The sequence below is a fragment of the Alligator mississippiensis genome, chromosome 4, assembly GCF_030867095.1.
Source record: "Alligator mississippiensis isolate rAllMis1 chromosome 4, rAllMis1, whole genome shotgun sequence".
Taxonomy (NCBI): domain Eukaryota; kingdom Metazoa; phylum Chordata; order Crocodylia; family Alligatoridae; genus Alligator; species Alligator mississippiensis.
This window is the reverse complement of record NC_081827.1, coordinates 114,481,738-114,500,860: the sequence shown is the minus strand read 5'-3', so window position 1 is coordinate 114,500,860 and position 19,123 is coordinate 114,481,738. Positions and strand designations below refer to the sequence as shown.

At 42.7% G+C, this 19,123-nt stretch overlaps 1 protein-coding gene across 4 annotated transcripts in view; it reads right to left on the bottom strand.

Annotated features, from left to right (window-relative positions):
- The window catches only part of DENND5B (DENN domain containing 5B), a 192,078-nt gene that overhangs the window by 24,833 nt on the left and 148,122 nt on the right, over window positions 1–19,123 (bottom strand). For all 4 annotated transcript variants that reach the window (XM_019489453.2, XM_019489454.2, XM_019489455.2 and 1 more), the window contains 4 exons: window positions 16,662–16,793; window positions 14,736–14,888; window positions 13,854–13,932; window positions 9,673–9,754 (listed from right to left, as the gene is read on the bottom strand). In XM_019489453.2, the coding sequence (XP_019344998.2) occupies window positions 9,673–9,754; window positions 13,854–13,932; window positions 14,736–14,888; window positions 16,662–16,793 (446 nt within the window). The remainder of the gene's footprint in view (window positions 1–9,672; window positions 9,755–13,853; window positions 13,933–14,735; window positions 14,889–16,661; window positions 16,794–19,123) is intronic.

The following is a 19,123-nucleotide window of genomic DNA, read 5'->3' as shown; positions in this document are numbered from 1 at the left end:
TTCTAATACCCCTTTATACCTCCAAAGAGATGTTAATGGCCTTATAAAACTGGTCACCAAACCTAGAATGTTTTCTCTCTGTAGAAAGCAGAACTAGTTTGAAGAGCTCTTGTAATATAAATCTTCCCAAGTTCCCAACTGGAAAGACTGCCAAGGCTGCAAGTTCTGCAACACAAACAGTTTCAAAAGACTACCAGGGCACAATGAGATTGCTTCAAGCCTTGCAGGCTTTTCTGAAAGGATGGGGAGCAGGGGAATGAATAATGACTAAGTGTGGGAAGATGGGGCTGCAAACTTAATTTTTACTCAGTCTGCCTGTTCAGTGAACAGGCAATTCACAGCATTTCACCCTTTTGTATTAGGTTCTGAGCTTCAGCAGCTGTGACTAAAGTGATCTGTGTTAACACCTACTTTCTAAACTCACACATCAGTCTTCAAAGCCCAACAAAACATGAGGAAATATGACAATGTTTGCTCCATAAAACCATTCAATGAACTCATGTGGTGATGGCTGTTTATGCTGATTAGGATCACAGATTACTTTCACTGTGCTTCCTGTCTAGCAGGTATGTCCACTAGTGTAACCAGTCCAACTACTACCACTTGGACTGTAACCTCTTCAAGGAAAAAGCTGTTTTGTAGATTGTTTAGCACAAAGTAGCTTTTTGAGTACTCAGCTTCTGCAGTATAAATGGTAACGCTATGCTGGTATTTGCTAAATGTGATAGGTTTTAAAAGAAGCTTTCCTCACAGATCATAAAATGGCATATGGACAGGTCTCAGACAAACTGAGTTGGGGGTACTAAGTCTTGATAAATTATATGAAAACCCCATAATCTGAAGAGTCACACTATTACCACATCCACAGCTTCCCCCTTAAGGAGTGACTCAGACTAGTTAAATCACTACAAAGGGCCTTGCAAGGCATTCATTGAAGCAACCCTTTTTCCTTGGTTCAGATACAATTGGGCATGTGATCAGAAGTCCTTGAGAAATAGGATGCACACATTACTCACTCACATCATGTTGAGATGCTCTCTGCAGACACTTAGTCTTTTGAGATGAGAAGATCAAAGCATAGAATTGCTTTTTTTTCTCCCACAGAGCTCAGCTTAAATTACATCTAATATGAAGCACTAAGTTGAGCATATTCTTTCCCCAAGAGTAAATTCAAATACAGATGGTCCCAAATCTTAATTTATGCACCCTTTGAACATCATAGCTGCCTGGTTCTGGTACAAAGACAAATCTTTGCTCACTCAGTGATTTGCACAAATTGCATACCTGAAAAATATTAAGCTTACTTAAACTATAAGAAGTGGCAATAATGAATAACATGGTTAGCAAAGGCAAACTTATAAGTAAAATTGATCATGGACTCTGCTACCAATGCAGTATTGCCAACACTCATGATTTTTGGCATTATTCTTAAAGCCTATGCTTCAGGAATGTGAAAAACTTAGTTTTTTCTTTCTTTCATTTATATAGATGGGCAGGGGCATGAAAGGCCTGATCCTACGTATCCTGCTCCAGGGGCATGAGAGGCCTGAACCTGGGCACCTGAGGAGTTGCCACATATATCTATATATGTGGCAATTCCTCAGGTACCTAGGTTCAGGCCTCTCATGCCCCTGGAGCACCCGCCCTGGGCTGCTAGCATCTTCATGCCATAAAGTAAACAGATCTCCACCGCTAAATAGCAGCACAAATGAATAATATATATAAATGAAAGAAAGAAAGAGCTAAGTTTTTCACATTCCTGGAGTGTAGACTTTCAGAACAATGCCAAAAATCATGAGTTTGCAACACTGAATTTATTTAATTTGCAGTTGTGGATATCAAAATAACTCTTGCAGCTTATTTAATCACTACTAAAAGTAGGGGTGTCTCGCCATAACTGCATCACACAAAACCTGTCACAGCACCAAACAGAAGTTTGGCCAGCCAGAAGTTGGAAGTGGATGCAAATCCTCCCAGTAATATTTAAGAAATATGTATTTTTCCTACTTAACCGTGCCCAAGTGCTGCCACTAGAAAAGCAACCGGCAGTAGTAGTACTGCCTATATCCCTTTTCCCAAATAATACAGATTCCCTTTGTGCTAGATGCCATCACATGCTTTGCCATCATATGCTTAGATAGTTCTCTACATATGTGACAATATATGGACAACATTAACTCTTTCCTGGCTGCAGCAGGCTTTATGGGCTGCAGTTGACCCCCTTAGCTCTGTCTTGCTACACCTGTACAAGATGTCAGGTTTGAAAGGAATTATTAAAGAGGAAAAAGCACCCACCAGTTGGGAGCGAGTGGAAAGAGTGCAGGCTGGCACTGGCTATGTGACATGAGGAGTAAGGCGGAGGCCAGAAGCTAACTGAAGACTGCAGCCTGTTGGGAGCCTGCCTGTGGGAGGACAGGCCTGGCAGAGACCGTTAATCTGATTTATTACCAGGAACCTGCTGGTGGGAGTTAAAGGAAGCCACATAAGGAGGATCTGCCTGAAAGGAAGGGGGCTGAAAGCTGAGCCCTGATTGAAAAGATTTTTTTGGCTTGTGTTTATTCTGGATGAAGACTTGGAGACACGAAGAGAGGTTGGATTCTCTCAGTGGTGGGGCTGGAGTCTGAGGCCACAGTCAGATGTGGCCGGGGCTGAGGATTCAGTTGGAGAAGCTAAGGCAGAGCAGTCGCAAAGCCACAATTTGGGAAAAGCCTGCAGAGAGGACACTCCCCACACAAAGGGCAGAGGGAGTTTTTTTCCCCTTAAAGGAAGAAACAAATTTGAACTTCTGGACTGGTCTTGCCTTTCTGACATCCAAGATACAATTTTGGTTTGCAAGGAAGGCAGGGGGCACTATATTATCCATGTGCAATAACCATCATCACAGTTACAGAACAGGCAAAGCTGATTCATTTTAAATTGTTCATGTGATCATATAACTGCCATCACAACCAGACAATGCTTAGCGTAATGCTTAATATACTACCCCTAAGAACCTCAAAACATTTATGGGCAATTAAAAAAATTATCCATTCTTTAAAATGCAGCATAAACCTTAGTCTGTTTTTAAGTAATTAATCAAATCTTCACAACACTTCCTCAGAGCGGGAACAAAGCATGCCATTGGGTTAAGTATGCTAAATTCAATTTACCATCCACCCTTTGGTATTTCATAGAGCCAGTCTTGTTGTATATACAGAGCTGAAGACGGCACTTTGCTTTTGATATTTTTTTCCCTATGCAGTGGGAGGGATCTTATAATTCAAGCAGAATAGCAAGACCAATGTCATTCTTTTATCAGTCAGCTCTGAAACTACTTAGGAACCAAAACACATACAAGCAGCCATAGGCGACTCGTAAGCAGGGTCTGGGGGGCACTTGCCCCCCCTGACAGGGCCGTCCCTGCTACTGACACCACTGGCGGCTTCTGCGGGTGCTCACCAGCCCTGTTCCCACCACTAACGCCGCCGGCAGCTTCTGGAGGTGCTTACCAGCTCCTGTCCCTGCTGCCGACTTTTGTGGGTGCTTGCTAGCCCCCGTCCCTGCCGCCGATGCTGCCACTGGCTTCTATGGGTGCTCACCAGCCTTGTCCCTGCCAGCTTCTGTGGGTGCCCCCCCCGGACTTAGGAGGCACTGGTCACCCGTGCATGCTGCACTAACTATGCTATCTCCTTTGCCTGGGATCACCTGTCTTGCCTTGTGTAGAGGGAAGGCTTCTACTCCAAATCTCTTTCTTTAGCTCTCCCTGTAACTGTTCCCTTCCATGTTTGCCAACCTCACAAAAGTAAAGAACCATTGATATCATCACTTACACTGAGAGAGAGAGAAATTAACATGACGTGTTGACACAAAAATCAAGCAAACTCTTGACTCTAGTACTATGTACATCTACCTTCAGTTCTCATTGCAATTTCACCTGTCACTATCTAGCCATGTGGCCTGTCAGGTTTTCTGCCTTACAATGCAGCGTTCTCTAGGCAGGGATTTTTTGTTATTTTGCTGATGAAGCGCCATATCACTACACTCTATAAATAAATATTCCAAGCCATCTAACTTTACTATAGTGAAACAAGTTAATTACCTACTGTCAGTAATCTGAAAAATGTTAATTTGATTAATTGACATTGGAATGTATTAGTAATAACCACATGGCAAAATAAGAACATAAATGCCATACTGGGTCCATCTAGCCAAGTGTTGCTGAAAGTGGCAGGGTGGATGCTATAGAGAAGGGGTTCCCAATGTTTATGTGCCCAAAGGCACATTCGAATTTAAAAGAAAAAGCAGCAGGAGCCAATATGAATATTAAAGTATTTAGATCAATCCGTTCAATCCCGCGTGGGCACCTGAATAAACCTTGGGGGGGCACCATGGTGCCCCTGGGTACCACGTTGGGAACCGCAGATATAGAGGGACAGCATTGACCAAGATATTGCTAAAGGAGTGGTTCCCAACCTTGGGCCATGACCCAGATGAGAGTCGTGGGGGCAATGCCGGCAGTGCCACACACAAAAGACGAGCCACGCCACGTGCTGGGAGCTCCCCAACCCCTAGGCCACCGCCGCTGTCGCACTCTGCTCCCAGAAGCAGGTTGTGGCTAAAAAGGTTGGGAACCACTGCTCTAGAGTGATCTATCCCCTATTCTATCCTTCCATGGCATCCACCATTTATTACTTTAGAGATGCCAGAGGAAACATCTCCAACCATTCTGTTCAATAGCTATTAGCAGATCTATGATCAATGAATTTATCTACTCCCATTCTGAACCTGGCTGCACTATCTGCCTCTCCCACCTTCTGTGGCAAGGAATTCCACAAGTTAACTAAATCATGTCATTGTAACCAAGTTTTTGCCAGATAATTATGTTAAGTTAGTCTTTCTACTACATCTATGTTATAGTTAGCTAAGTTTTCTACTACATTTACTAAAGAGAGCTTCATGCTTACAGAGCTGCATAGGTCAGTTGGAAGGAAGACTGACTGCAGATAGGAAGGACCTTGGTTTGATCGCAAGTGCAGGTGGTGGGATTTCCACTTTCAGAGCTTCCTTGAGGCTTGCTTATCTGCCTATCCAATGAATACAAGGAGGTACCCAGGTGTAAAGGTGGCTGGAATGTGGTGCTGACCACATCACCATCACCTCCTGCTGAGGTTAAAGGAAAAAGTGTAGCCTGATCTAATTACTTTTATTGTACTTTAAAGAAATCTTATTGGGAATGAACTATCCCCATCTGCCATACTTATTTAGGAAGTACGGCAGAAGACCAGCTTGGCTTAGCAGGGAACTCCTCGGTGAGCTGAAACACAAAAAGGAAACTTACATGAAGTAGAAACTTGGAAAAACAACTAGGGAGGAGTATAAAAGCATTGCTCGGGCATGCAGGGATGAAGTCAGGAAGGCCAAAATGCAATTGAAGTTATAGCAAGGGAGGTGAAGGATAAGAAGGGTTTCTACAAGCATGTCAACAACAAGAGAAAAATCAGGAAAAGTGTGGGTCCCCTTCTGAATGGGGGAGGCAACCTAGCGACAAATATTATGGAAAAAGCTGAAGTATTAAATGCTTTTTTTACCTCAGTCTTCACAGGCAAGGTAAGCTCCAAGTTACTGTACCTGGCCACACTGTTTGGGGAGGAGATGAGCAGCCAACAGTGGCAAAAGAACAAGTTAGAGACTATTTAGAAAAGCTGGACATGTCTATGGGGCTAGACAGGATGCATCTGAGGTTGATGAAGGAGTTTGCTGATGTGACTCCAGAGCCACTGGCCATTATCTCTGAGAAATCACGGTGAGTGGAAGACGTCCCAGATGACTGGAAAAGGGCAAATATAGTGCCCATCTTTAAGAAAGGGAAGAAGGAGGATCCAGGGAACTACAGACCAGTCAGCCTCACCTCAGTCCCTGGAAAAGACATGGAGCAAGTCCTCAAGGATTCCATTTCTAAGCACTTGAAGGAAGAGAAAGTGATCAAGAACACTCAGCATGGATTCACCAGGGGAAAGTCATGCCTGACCAACCTGATTGCTTTCTATGATGAGATGACTGGACCTGTGCACACGGGGAGAGCAGTGGACATGATATACTTTGACTTTAGCAAGGCTTTTGATATGGTCTCCCACAACATTCTTACAAGCAAGCTAAGGAAGTACGAGTAGGATGAATGGACTGTAAAATGGATAGACAAACTGGATGGACTGTCGGGCTCAAAGGGTAGTAATCAATGGCTCAGTGTCTAGTTGGCAGCCCATATCAAGTGGAGAGCCCCAGGAGTCAGTGCTGGGGCTGGTTTTGTTCAATATCTTCATCAACCATCTAGAAGATGGGATGGAGTGCACCCTCAGCAAGTTTGTGAATGACACCAAGCTGGGGGGAGTAGTAGATATACTGGAGGGTAGTGCTAAGATTCAGAGAGACCTTAACAAATTGGAGGATTGGACCAAAAGAATTTTCATGAAGTTTAAGAAAGACAAGTGCAAAGTCCTGCACTTGGGACAGAACAATCCCATGCACCTGTACAGGGTGGGGACTGACTGATTACGCAGCAGCTCTGCAGCAAAAGACCTTGGGGTTATATTTGACAATAAGCTAGATACAAGCCAACAGTGCGCTGTTAGCCTGAGGAAGGCTAACAGCATACTGGGTTGCATTAGTAGGATTACTGCCGGCAGACTGAGGGAAGTGATTCTATTACCTTCTCCAGGTAAGGCCCCATCTGGAGTACTGTGTCTGGTTTTGGGCCCCCTGCTACAGAAAGGATGTGGACAAACTGGAAAGTCCAGCAGAGGGCAACAAAAATGGTTTGAGGGCTGGGGAATATGATTTATGAGGACAGGCTAGAGAATTGGGTTTATTTAATCTGAAGAGAAGTCTAAGTGGGGATTTAATTGTAGCATTCAACTACCCGAAGGGTGGTTGCCAAGAGGATGGAGCTTAACTGTTCTCAGTGATAGCAGATGATAGAACAAGGAGCAATTAGGCCTGTGCGAAGTGGCTAGTATACGCTTTGGATTTGGCCAATTTGGGGGAGAATGATTCGATTTGGTGATTCAAATCACTGTCCCGAATCGATTTGGCTGAATCTGATTCGAAGATTCGGCTGCTGCCAAATCTCCAAATCACCCAGGCCCATCCCCCACCCACTCTCCCAGACATGGCAATGGCTGCCCCACTGGCCCCAGCTCCTGGCACTTTGGAAAAAACCCCACCCCAATTCCCTGGGTGCTGCTGGGCAGGGGGGTGATCCCCACTGCCCCACGCTGCAGGGGGGTCTCTGCACAAGCCCCTTGCCTCCCCCCTCCCCCAGCCCCCCCCATGGCTGCCCCACCCTCCCCACTCTGGCCCTTTAAGAACCATCCCCTGGCTTCACCAGTTCCTGCCTTGTAGGGGGCAATCCCCACTGCCCCCTGCTGCATGGGAGGCTTCTTCCCCTCAAAGACCCAAGGCCGCTGCAGGAGCTGGTGAGTCCAGAGGGTTTTTTCGGGTTTTTTTCTCTTAAAGGGCTGGAGCTGGGGCAGGCAGAGCAGCCATGGGGTGGGGAGGGCTGGAGGAGCAGGGGTCAGGGGTTTGTGCAGAGCCCCCCATGCAGCGTGAGGCAGTGGGGATCTCCCCCCTGCCAGGCAACACCCGGTGAGTAGGGGCTTTTTTAAAAAGAGTTGGGAGCAGGGGCCGGGTGGGGCAGCCATGGGGGGGCCTGGGGAAGCAGGCAGAGGATGGGACCCCATGGTCCCCTCCCCCCTCCCCCAGCCTCTACTCCCCCGCCTGCTACTTACCAGCATGGAGTCCGGCTCCATCTCCCTGCTGCAGTGGGTGGGGACTGCCCAAATCATCAAAGCTCTTTGAATCTTTTCTGAAGATTTAGAGAGCTTCAAATCAATTTGGACCTTTTTATTGGTCCCCTGATTTGATTTGGATTTGGAAATTCAGCCACTGAATCAAGCCGAATCTCCTCCAAATTGAATCACCACCCAAAGCTTCGCAAAGCCCTAGGAGCAATGATCTCATATTGCATCAAGGGAAGCTTAGGTTAGATATTAGGAAAAAACTCTCTCACTAGGAGGGTAGTAAAACACTGGAACAGGTTACCCAAAGAGGTTGTGGAATCTCTGTCCTTGGAGGTTTTTAAGACCCAGCTAGAGAAAGTCTTGGCTGGGATGATCTAGTTGGGGATGGTCCTGCTTTGAGCAGGGGGTTAGATGAGATGACCTCCTCAGGTCCTTTCCAATCCTAATTTTCTATAGTTCTATCTCGCTTCAAAATTGGAGAGTGCCATTAATCACATCTTTTCTGACCTTTTTCCTCTTATTCTTTTCTCACATTGAAACTTCTTATCAGGAGGTTGGCTTGAACTGGCAGCAAGTTACAAAAGCCTGACTGCTCAAGTGAGAATGACTCCAAGAAGAACTGCCTGATACTGTCACATCAACCTACAACTCTTTTTATCCCTGTGGATGTTTAGAGCATAGATCAGTAAAACATTATTGCACAAATGAGACTGGGGCCAGATTGCAGTCCCACCTAGAAACACTTGTCATACGTGTGTAGCTCTAGGCTCACCCACACCATCCCCTTTTGCAGCATATAACAAAATCAGGAAGTATTTGGCTTTCAAATACAGCAAACAAAACCAAAGCCGGTCCCAGTTTAGAGTTATCTGGATATCTTCATGACACTTCTACTTTGGTTTAATGAAAAACCTTAAGTTTCCCTCCTTTTCTCCAACAATGCCCAAGTAAATTTGGTACTTGTGACAGCACTGGACTTTTTGACAGCAGCCAATGCTTTTTGATCCTCACCAAGAATGCTTCCTTTTGTTTTCAGGCTCTGGCTCTCTTTAGAGTTATATCGGGCTATGTGGTATTCAGCAGCCTTACACTAAATTACAAGTTCTATACCCCATTACTGGTGCTCCGAGTCACCCAATTGCTGAATTATTAGCCATAATTTAAGATCCCCCATGTTACAACACAGCAGGTAAAATATTAACTTAAGATTAATAATGTCAATGTTAGTATGTTTCAGCTGTTTAATTATGTAATAGGACATTCATCTGATAACTTATGCTATGTTTAAAAAACACCTATAAAACAGCATCTACTTCAGCATTTTTGTCCTAATTTAATGATAAATGCACATCTTAGGAATACTCAGAGAACTCATTAAATTTCAATTTCTTGGTATCATTTTCAAGGGCCTGTTTCCATTGGAATGACAACATGTGGTAAAATGGCCATTTATAATAAATGAATGAGCACAGGTCAACCCTTGCTGGGAGATTTTTACCTCTGTCTGCACTCTCATTTTAATGATTTTCCTTAGCTAACCTATATTCCCCTCTTTCAAAACATACAAATGGAAGGTGCCAGGTAATTAGGCAGCTCTGCTTAGACTTTAAAGAATCTTTTCTACTAAAAGTAGAATATAGGCAATAAAAATTAGAAATCCCCAACTCACAATGCACAAGTCTTATTCTATAGCTTTTTAGTTGAAGTAAATCAAACAAGCATGGGAAATTAAAAGGTTTTATGAGATATAAAGGTCATAAGAAATAGCACTACATGAATTTGAATATACACTTATTTCATAGTATAAGGATGAATTCAAAGCAAGTGAAGAATCTTTTCCCAATATTTATTACTTATTAATGCAATAATCCATACTTTTGGGAGTCAAATACAGTACCTCATATCTTGGATAAGTGAGACCCTCAATGTTGGCAATGTAATTCCTGTGTCAGATTTCCTTCTTTCTGGTCCCAGGGCAACTGTAGAGGGGAAAAATGAATTAAAACAGAATTACAATACTTGGATTCAGTGATTTCATCCGTCAGGGGCCAGGGCAGTAGGCCAGACAAATTTCTCCCAGATGACCCCTGAATGGGCCTGGCTGCTAGCAACCTAGCTATCTTAAGCTGGTCCCAGTTGCCTGCTTGGGTTGTGGATGTTTGCTTATAAATAACAGTGTGGGAAGTGCCCAGGACGTTACTCAACAGGACAGATGTCTCCATCTAGCCTGGGGCTTCTGACTCTTTGTTCCTACCCGTTTTCTAGTTCCTGGTTCCTATTTGTTTCCAGTTTCTTGGGTCTTGCTTACTGAATTCCTACTTCCTGGCTTCATCCTTGTTCTTGATTTCTGCCAGCTGGTTCCTGACGGCTGAGTACTTGTTCCAGCCTGCAGCCCAAAACCATTTGCTCCTGACTCCAGTCTAGACCCATGCCTTCTGATAACTAGTGATTGCCCATGTCTCAGTCCCACATAGCTATAGCTGCCTGCTCCAAACCTCCCTGACTAGTGACTCGAGTCTGGGTCCCTGTGTCCTGTTCCTGACACCACCCATATGCCCCCTCTCACTCTGGGCTTGTGGTTCTACCCAAGATCACCACCTACATCCCAGCCCCTTACAGACTTTGGCTTCCTGACCCACCTGCCCCTGATCCCAAGATTACTTGGGGTCCTAGGTTCCCTCACCTTGCCTGTTCCTGATCACCTGGGTTGTGACCCTCGGATGGCCAAGTTCTGACTACCTAAGAGCTGGTCTTCCCCCGACATCTACATGCAACTGTAGAAGACATCCTAAACCAGGGGCAGGCAATCATTTTGGGCGGAGGGCCACTTACTGAGTTTTGGCAAGCTGTTGAGGGCTGCATTTCCCTCTCTGGCACAGGGAAGCAGGAACAGCCCCATGGTCCCAGGCCAGAAGCCTCTGCTAGGCAGAGGTTTCTGGTTGTGGGGGGCAGGGCTGGGCAGGCCTTGCTGCTGGGTCCTGCCACCAGTTTCCTCTGAGCCCTACTGCCCCTGGGTCCTGTCATCTTTGACAGGCAGCTAGGAGCAAATAAATATTAATTTTCTAAATTTTTTAGGGGCCCCATGGGCCAGATAGAATGGCCTGCCAGGCCGGACCTGGCCCCTTGTCCTAAACTGACAATACTAACAAGTGCAAGGTACTGCACCTGGGGAGGAAGAACCAGCAGCATGCCTATAGGCTGGGGAACTCCCTTCTTGTCAGCACAGAGGCAGAAAAGGACTTTGGAGTCATTATTGATTCCAAGATGAACATAGGCTGCCAATGCGAGGATGCAGTCAGTAGGGCCAACTGCACCTTGTCATGCATCCACAGATGCATCACAAGCAGGTCCAAGGAGGTGATCCTCCCCCTCTATGTGACACTGGTCAGGCTGCAGTTGGAGCACTGCATCCAGTTCTGGGCGCCGCACTTGAGGAGGGATGCGGACAGCATTGAGAGGGTCCAAAGGAGGGCCACTCGCACTCACAAAAGAAGGCTGAGAGGGGATCTGGTGGCCATCTATAAATTTACCAAGGGGGCTCTCCCTTGGTAATGGGAGAGATCCTGTTCCCCCGAGCACTACCAGGAGTAACTAGGAATAATGGCCATAAGTTGACTAAGAGTAGGTTCAGGCTGGACATCAGGAAGTACTACTTCAGAGTCAGGGCAGTTAGGATCTGGAACCAACTTCCAAGGGAAGTGGTGCTTACTCCTACCCTGGGGGTCTTCAAAAGGAGGCTAGACAATCACCTAGCCAGGGTCATTTGACTCTAGCATTCTTTCCTGCCCATGGCAGGGGGTTGGACTTGATGATCTGCTCAGGTCCCTTCAGACCCTACCAACTATGAAACTATGAAACCACTGACAACTGCTACAGTTACAAGCATATTTAGGGCTGTTGCTCTGCAAAGTGTTTTCCAATTTGTTTCCATGTTATCTAGGTTACTTTTTCTTTCATTAAACCAAGGACAAACATAGCGATTTAAGATGAATCATCTAATGCCTCCTCTTTTGCATATAAAATATATGCATGTTAATCTGTTCCAGAATGACTTATTTGATAAAATTCTTGACAGTTAAACTTGTACAACTGGAGGTGCTTTATTAATTTAACAAGAATTAAGACCAGAATATTAGATGCTAAGAATATTGAGGATTTCTGAACTCTGGTATTGTAAGACTAATTTGCAAGACTTGCTTTGCATTCTGGACTTTGTGCCTGCCAGTCAGATGGCTTGGTGGATGCCCATTACTCATAGATACTAAAAAGCTTTAGTGAATAAGAGACAAGTTTAACCATAGCTACAGCCTTAGAGCTAATCCTGAAAGATGTGTTCCTTCCAATCTGACTTGCGGCATATGAGCAAGATCTCGGAATGGTGACAATGAAAAACATGCAACTCCTTTCCCAAAGGTTAGTGAGCTGGCAGGACAAAGGGAAGAACCATATGCTTGTATACAAATATTAACATCCTTATTACTGTAAAGTATTTTGTGAAGTGCATTGGTTCTGTCCTAAAGGGAAACCTGGATCTCACCTCCCACCCCCTAGTGTTTTATGAGCTGGGTACACCCTGAAAGAGAGAGATCAAACCCCAGGAAGACAACATTAATTCAGCTGAAGCATTTACAGAAAACAATACTCAAAAACAACAGTAATGCAGGGAAGTTCAATGCCATCTGAAAAAGGCATCTTACACATTGGCAGGTGGTTTAATGGCCTTAGAGTGCCAAAGTAAAGGGAATTCTCACTAGGCATGCACTATGAGCTTGGACTGGCCAGTGGAGATCAGTACTGAAGAATTAAGTCTTATCCTTCCTTCCTCCTAGCCTAAGATAGCTTGTATTCACCTAGGAAGATACATGTTTAGGGATTCCAAACTCAATGTCTTGATGAACAAATAAATAAATAATGATAGGTTATTTATAGGCATGAATGCTACATTTATAAATATTAATTACATTTAACATAAGAGTCCAGACCAATGTTCCTGGTTACATATCCTCAGATACTTATATCTGATTGGTTTTTGTGTATAATGCTCTATTTTCTGGCAAATTCTCTTTAAAAAATGATTAGGAAATTCATCCTATACCAGGTCAAAGCTCAGACACCTGATATGCAATTGGCCAGTAGGTTCCATTACAGTCTAGAACAGCAAAGTTCATCCTTTGAGCATAGGTAGGACAATTTTCATAATTTATTAGCTGGGGTAATAAGCAGGTTATGGATGAGACAGAAACATCTGCTTTTGTAATGCTGTTTCAAGAAAAAAGATATAAAAAGATTTCAGGCTTAGCCTACCTATACATGTGCTCATTCGCGTTCTGATTAGAACACGTCTGAGCAGGCTCAATTAACCTAGTTCTAATTAGAACGCTCCAGCATTGCCTCATGGTCACGTATATTAAGCCCTCCCTTCCCCTCCCCCACATATTTTAAAATGGCCATGGGGGTGCTTTATCTAAACCTCATCTAATGAGGTTTAGATAAAGTGTCTCTCATCCATTTTTAAACACGGGGGAGCTTAATAAACTTGACAGTGAGCCATTTTAATTAGAGTGGTCATCTGAGAACTGCTTTAATTAAAATTCTTCCCCCCCCCAAAGCACACGTATAGATAGCCTTAAATATCTTATAGAAAATCTACAGTAATACAGCAATTTTAATGGGTATTTAAGGAATATGATAAGACAAACTGGAAAAATATTAGTATCTCAAGTTGACTCATGTTTTCAACCACTTTAGAAATGTTACCACCACCTAAAAGAAGCTTATACTTCATTTCATACCTTATTTATTGTTTAGTTTGAGGTAAAATGGAACTAAGGGAAGCATAGCTGATGATTTTCCTGAAGGTGAGAGTTAGTATAGCATGACATATGGAAAATACTATATTTGGCTCAGAGGTCAAGTAAATTTCAGAAAGATCTCAAAATTAAGTGCGACAACAATTATCACCAATACACTGATAATACAAAAGTAACACAAAGTGCTGTTGGTCTCAGTCCTACCAAAATTAACCTCACTCAGTGGTGCAAGATGACATATAGAGAGTGAACTCTCCTAAATACTCACTTGGTGACTCTGCATTATGTTCTTGCTTCTCTTCCCTTTCTTGGTATTGAAGCAAATGGGACCACAAAGCAGATTTCCCCTAGAAACAGAGCATTCAGTAAAGCTTAAAGAGCAGGGAGGAGGATGTCAAAAGAAAAACGGTGATGGTTTTATAGATCGCAGTTTGTTGATTTAATAGATCCAGAAGATCAGTGTGAAGGTTGTTTTTCAAGTCCTTTGCTCCTAGATTAAGGTCACCTACACGCAAGCAGCAAGGCTCATAATTACAGCATGGTAATTACTATGCTTCAGCAGACTCCAAGGTCTTGTGCATCAGCATCCCCATGCTTAAAAATGGCAGTGGGGGTGCTTTAACTAAATCTTGTTGAATCAGTTTTAGTTAAAGTGACTTTGATGTGCTATTTTTAAGCGCAGGGACACTGATACATGAGATGCTCCAGGTGCTTTAATTAGAATCACTATCAGAGCCGCTCTAATTAAAGCGCCCCCCTTTCCTGCCCGCTCCTGGAGCACGTGTATAAATGCCCCATGAGACCAGGGAATAGGAAAGGACAATCCCAATTTATCACTCTCCTACAAATCATGTAGCCTTGCCTGGCTCCATTGTTCCTTTCCTCCATGTTCTTACCCCAGCCTTCTACTCCTGAGGGTAAAGCTAAAAGTATTATTTTATGACATTATGATTACAATTGGTGGAAAGATGCTCTTCAAAGTCTCAAGAAAATCTTAAGAGTTGACTAGCTTACTCAAAGTGTTTAGATAAACTCAGGCCTACTTAGAAAACCATGCGTTATTTATATGATTGAGGGATAGATTACAATATATACTTTTATTATGTACTAAATGCCATCAGCTGTAAAGTGCCTTCTTAAAGTTATCAACCTGTTTGACTTGTAGTCCATGGCTCCAGATTCTTTCCAACAGGTCACAAAGACTTGCAATCAGTGTGTTTTCCTCGAGACCTGTTATGTTGGCCTCTCCATGTCCAAGCTCTACTGCTTCGTGGCCCATCTTCTCTACCAACATACGTTTAGTCTAAAAGACAAAATGTACAGAGAATGTTATCCAACAGACTCTGAAATTTGCCAGATTAGCCAGTTTTTAAGAGTACATTTTCTGGATTGAAGTCATACAGTGTGTCTTGAATTCTGATTAGTGTTTCTACTTCCAAATAAAAGAAAAGAATTAAATGGACAGTTTCCAAATAAAGTTTACCATCAGGAATTTTAAACTCCATATACTCTGACTCACGCAAATGCATGTAGATGTTAAACTGTTCATATACAGAGGGCTTTTCTAACAATCCCAAGAAAAAAGTTCTACTTCAGTAGCCTACACAACAATTGCACAACCTGGACAGTTTCTCTTGAACGGATAGAGACTCCCAATATTTGTTAGAGTGCGAATCACATTTTAATAGAAATTATATGGACACTTTTCCTCCTATTTGTGATCAAGCAAATTACACCTTTAAACAAAAGAAATGCCATGCTGGGTCAGACCACAGGTTCACCAAGCTCAGTACCCCATCTCTCTTTCAATGGCAGAGTGTGGATGCTAACAGAAATCATATCAATGCAGGGCCTATTCAGACTGCTCTTTCTCATTCCTCTTCTCTTCTAGCTTTGCAGGGTTCAGAGGCCTAGGAATTTTTAATTTGGCTAGCTGTTTCTTTCCCATTTAATTTCTGGAACAACCAAACAACTGCATATGTGGAAACATAAATACTGAAGACAGTAATCTTTTTGTTCCTTTTCACACAGTTTAGCACCTGGAAATTACAAGATGGAAGAGCTTCTATTTAGTACTCCTTTTGCCATTACAGGGTATGTCTACACATGCTTTTAGCACGCAGCAATAAATTCTGCTGCATATCATGTTGGAGTTTATTGCTTCAGGGCATACCAGCAGAACATGAACCCCAGACCACAGCACACTGAGCCAAGTCAGAGCAGCCCCAGCTAGCAGAGGACCCAGGGCGTCAGCCTGCGAGCCTGGGGCTTCTCCAACTTGGCTCAACATGCTGTGGAGGGGCTGGCTGGGGCACAAGGGCAGGCAGCCCCCACACTGAAGTACCCTTGTGCCCCAACCAGCATCTACATTTGCCTTGTTGCGGAGCAAAAAACACCACAGCAGGATAGTACTTGTATTTACAAGTACTACTTTGCTGCAGAGTTTATTAGTTTAATTGAGTTCATAGACATTAGGGGCTGGAAGGGACCTTGTGAGATCAAGTCCAGCCCCCTGCCATAGGCAGGAAGTCAGCTGGGGTCAAGTGATCCCAGCAAGAAAAATATCCAGATGTTCTTTGAAAAAGTCCAGAGTAGGTGCTTGCACCACCTCTGGGGGAAGTCTGTTCTAGACCCTGGACACTCGCACCATAAAGAACTTTTTTCTTATGTCTAGTCTAAATTGGCCTTCCTGGAGTTTATGGCCGTTAGACCTTGTTATCCCTTGGGGAGCTCTGGTGAACAGATGTTGTCCCAGGTCCTGATGTACCCCTCTTATATAATTATAGGCTGCTACCAAGTCCCCCCTGAGCCTTCTCTTTTCCAGACTGAAGAGTCCCAGATCCCTCAGCCTAATAGCCCCGGACGCATAGATGTGAGACGTTTACTGCAGAGCTAAGTAGTCTACTCTGCAGTAAATGTCTCGTATAGATACGCCTCAGGAAACCACCTCTAGGGATTAATTCTTTAAAATCTCTAGGCAGAGAGTTACCAATAAACTCTGTGGGAAAAGCTGCAGGACAAGATTTATAACAAGGCTATTAATTAATGGTAGAATACACTTAAAAAGAAAGGTTACCTTCATACGGCATTCTTTCAGTAACCCCTCCACAAATTTCCAGTTTGTTTGAGCAATCACAGCTGGAGAAAGGTCCGAGAGTTTGGGCTGCCTTAAATTTTTTCCTAAACTTCTTGCCTCCTGCATATATTTCTACAAGAAGCAGAATTAGCATAAGTATGAAAAATGATAGTCTCCTAATTTCATTAATCCTAGAGAAACAAATGTTGATATAAAAAGTCAGTGAATTATCTTAAGTGTAGGAGTGGAGAAGCATAATACTTTCACTGGACAGCAGAAGCAGCAAGAGATTTTTCTGTGCAATATATATGCAGTAGCAGCAGTCAGACAAGAACTAACTAGAGAACTGTGGTGTTAGCTACTTGATACAGAGTTAGTTGAAGTGTTAATAACTAAAATACCTTCAGTCAGCAAATTCAGTTAATCCAAAACTGCACTAAACATGTCTTTCCATTGTTGTTTGATTTTTGCTAGCAAAAAATTAAAATCACTTGACCAATCTGATCTGATTATGGATGTGAATATAAATCCCAGTAAAGTAATTTTAATGACTGTTTTGCTTAAACCGTCTAGGTAGAAAAACTGTATAGGATAAGGAGGACAATTTAAAAAGATTAACTTTCTTGAATCACTGGCAACTTTAAAAAGTCCACTTAATAAACAAAAATGATTTTTAACTCTTTTTGGAAAATGATATTAATGCAAACTACAGAGAAAAAAAAACATTGGCCCTTACTATGTAGTGTAAGGCCAAGGTTTTTAAAAAAAGAAAAAAAGATTTTCCAAGTTAGGATGTTAAATCCAACTCAGTGACTAGATTTTTCGGAAGAGTGAAACACTCTCTGTCATTAACGGTAATAGCATGTACTTCAATTAGAACGTCAATAACTGGGCCACAACAAGCTGTCAAAATATAGGTCCAGTGCTTGACATTCAACATTATTTTTAAAACAATGCCCCATGTTTAATTCATGCAACGTACTTCTTTGTAAAAAAAAAAAAGCAAGCCAAGCACTTAAGCTTGGCAAACAATAATAAACTGTTGGAATGCTGCTGAATAAAACAGCTTAAAAACAGTGCTAATGTTCTTATATTGTAATAAGCAAATGCTTCTCATATCCATGCAACACCTGAGACTTCCTCACTTGTTTCCATCTAGTAAATGATGCTTGTGCTTAAGGTCCTATATGCTTCAACCACCATTCAGCTATGAAATGGGATGGGTGATGATGATTCCTTCAGAGACTCAGTGCTGCTGTTTAACTGGACTTCTGGGCTTTCTCTTGAGTTAGGCAGTATACAATGTCTTTACAGCACTCAGACATTCCTTTCTTGGCAGAAACAGATATTGGACTAAGTTGCTTAGTAAGAACAAAACCCAAACTCATATTGCTGCAAATTAAAATTTATTATTTAAAAAGGAAGATCATTGCAAAATGCAAATCTGGACATATCAGCTAAGAATCAGTTTAAACAAACTTTTTGAATGGAAGATAAAAAATGTTTACCTAATTAAAACCCAAGCACATTATGGGTGAATAAGACAAGAAAGGAGAAAGCCAAATGAAAAGCTGAGACAATGTTTTAGGCAGTAATATCAAGTTGCAACTGAATGAAAGTATGCTGTTCAAATAGTAACCTCAAAAATCTGTTTAATTTAATTAGTGCCAAAATTCACATAATTAAATAGTGAAAAAGTAAAGGAACTAGCTAACAGAGAGATCTATTAGGAGAAAGGAAATAAAAAAAATCAAAGTGCAGTTATAGTCTGAAGATTGTGTCTGCGTGGGCATGCACACCTATATGTGCATGCACCGGGGGGAAAACAGACAAGCATATTCCGTTTCTTGCAGATCATCAAGCCATATCTGGTTATTACACTGACAAACATTTTTAATTCTGCTAACTTTATTGGTCTTCGAAGTTTTATAGAAAAGCCAGTGAATCAAGTACTATTACCTTTACTGGCAACCTAATTTTGCAGATTGGGGGGGGAAAAAAAAAAACACGCATTGAATTTGAGACCTCAAGCTGAGTGTATAAGCCTAACAATAAAAATAAGTCTTAAAATGGTAAATTTAGCTAGGGTGTGAATACACAACCCCATGACTCCATTTCTATAGTATTTTTCTGAGTATAACCACACTTTATTAAACTACAGAGGTGAGTGCACATTCTATACTAAGGAGAGGTTCCAGTGATGTTGAAGGCAGTGACTTTGTTCTAACAACAACTCAAAGCAGCTTTCAGCAAGAGCAAACAGAACATACCAGACAGCATTCAGAGAACGATTTTTTAGGAGGTCGTGCAGGAGGGGGTGGTCCCTGATCCCACTCCCAGAATGCCATTGAGTTCTGACGAATCAAAAGCTCCTCCGATGGCTAAGAGGAGGCAGATACACCAATGGCAGAAAAAACAGAGAGAGAGGAGACAAAGCAAAACAAGCATGCATATGATCCACA